Here is an 823-nt window from a genome sequence, read left to right as displayed (position 1 = left end):
GACTCAGCCCCCCGGGCACGAAGGCCATCCCCACTGGAGCCCTGGGAGGACGAGGACCGGCCGCCCCGCACCACCTTCTTCGGCTCTGAGGAGCGGATGGTGACCTGCGTGACGGTGGTGGAGCCGGACACCCTGCCGACCACCACCCACAGAATCGTGGAGCTGCGGTCTCCGTCCCGCTCCCGCTCCCGCTCCCCGTCCAGCTCCCGCGGCAGAGAGACCGACCAGAGGAAGCAGGCCTCCGCCCCAGGGCACAGGCAGACCCGCTCCCGCACCCGTTCCGGCTCCCGCTCTGGGGACAGGAGCTCCAGGTCGTTGTCACCTCTGGTGGGTGAGGACCAGGCCAGGAGGCCCCCGGCCAAGGCCAGGGCTCGGAGGTCTTCCAGTGACCGCTCCAGCAGCCACGAGCGGGCCAAGCGGAAGAAGGCCAAGGACAAGAGCCGGGACAGGAAGAGGGACTCGTGGGGCCGAGGCCGGCGGAGGTCCCGCTCCCGCTCCCGCTCCGGCAGCCCTGGGAGCTCCTCACACGAGCACCGCGAGAGCAGGAGGAAGAAGAAGAGACGGTCCAGGTCTCAGGGGAGGGGGTGCTCTCCCCCCAGCAGCCTGGAGAGGGCCCGGAGACCCCGCCGTCCTAGGGAGAGGAGCCGCGAGTGGCCCCGAGACAGGCGGGGCTCCCGTGAGAGGAGGCGGCACAGGTCCAGGTCCCCCAGCCCAGAACACAGGTCCCGAGAGCACCGGAGGCCTCGTTCCCGTGAGAAGCGGTCTCGGCCTGGCTCCCGCTCCCGCTCCCCGGAGAGGAAGTTGCCCGTGAAGAGGCTTCCCC

The 823-nt window shown here is 71.2% G+C and overlaps 1 protein-coding gene across 1 annotated transcript in view; it reads left to right on the top strand.

Annotated features, from left to right (window-relative positions):
- PHRF1 (PHD and ring finger domains 1) overlaps positions 1–823 on the top strand; it is a gene marked incomplete at its 3' end in the record, with an annotated part of 26,023 nt that overhangs the window by 18,374 nt on the left and 6,826 nt on the right. Inside the window, exon 20 of the mRNA XM_014534006.1 lies at positions 6–761. Coding sequence (XP_014389492.1) covers positions 6–761 — 756 coding nt within the window. The remainder of the gene's footprint in view (positions 1–5; positions 762–823) is intronic.

Source organism: Myotis brandtii, unplaced genomic scaffold (assembly GCF_000412655.1).
Source record: "Myotis brandtii unplaced genomic scaffold, ASM41265v1 scaffold1236, whole genome shotgun sequence".
Classification (NCBI taxonomy): Eukaryota; Metazoa; Chordata; class Mammalia; order Chiroptera; family Vespertilionidae; genus Myotis; species Myotis brandtii.
Note: the sequence above shows the minus strand (reverse complement) of the source record. Positions and strands in the feature narration are given on the sequence as shown.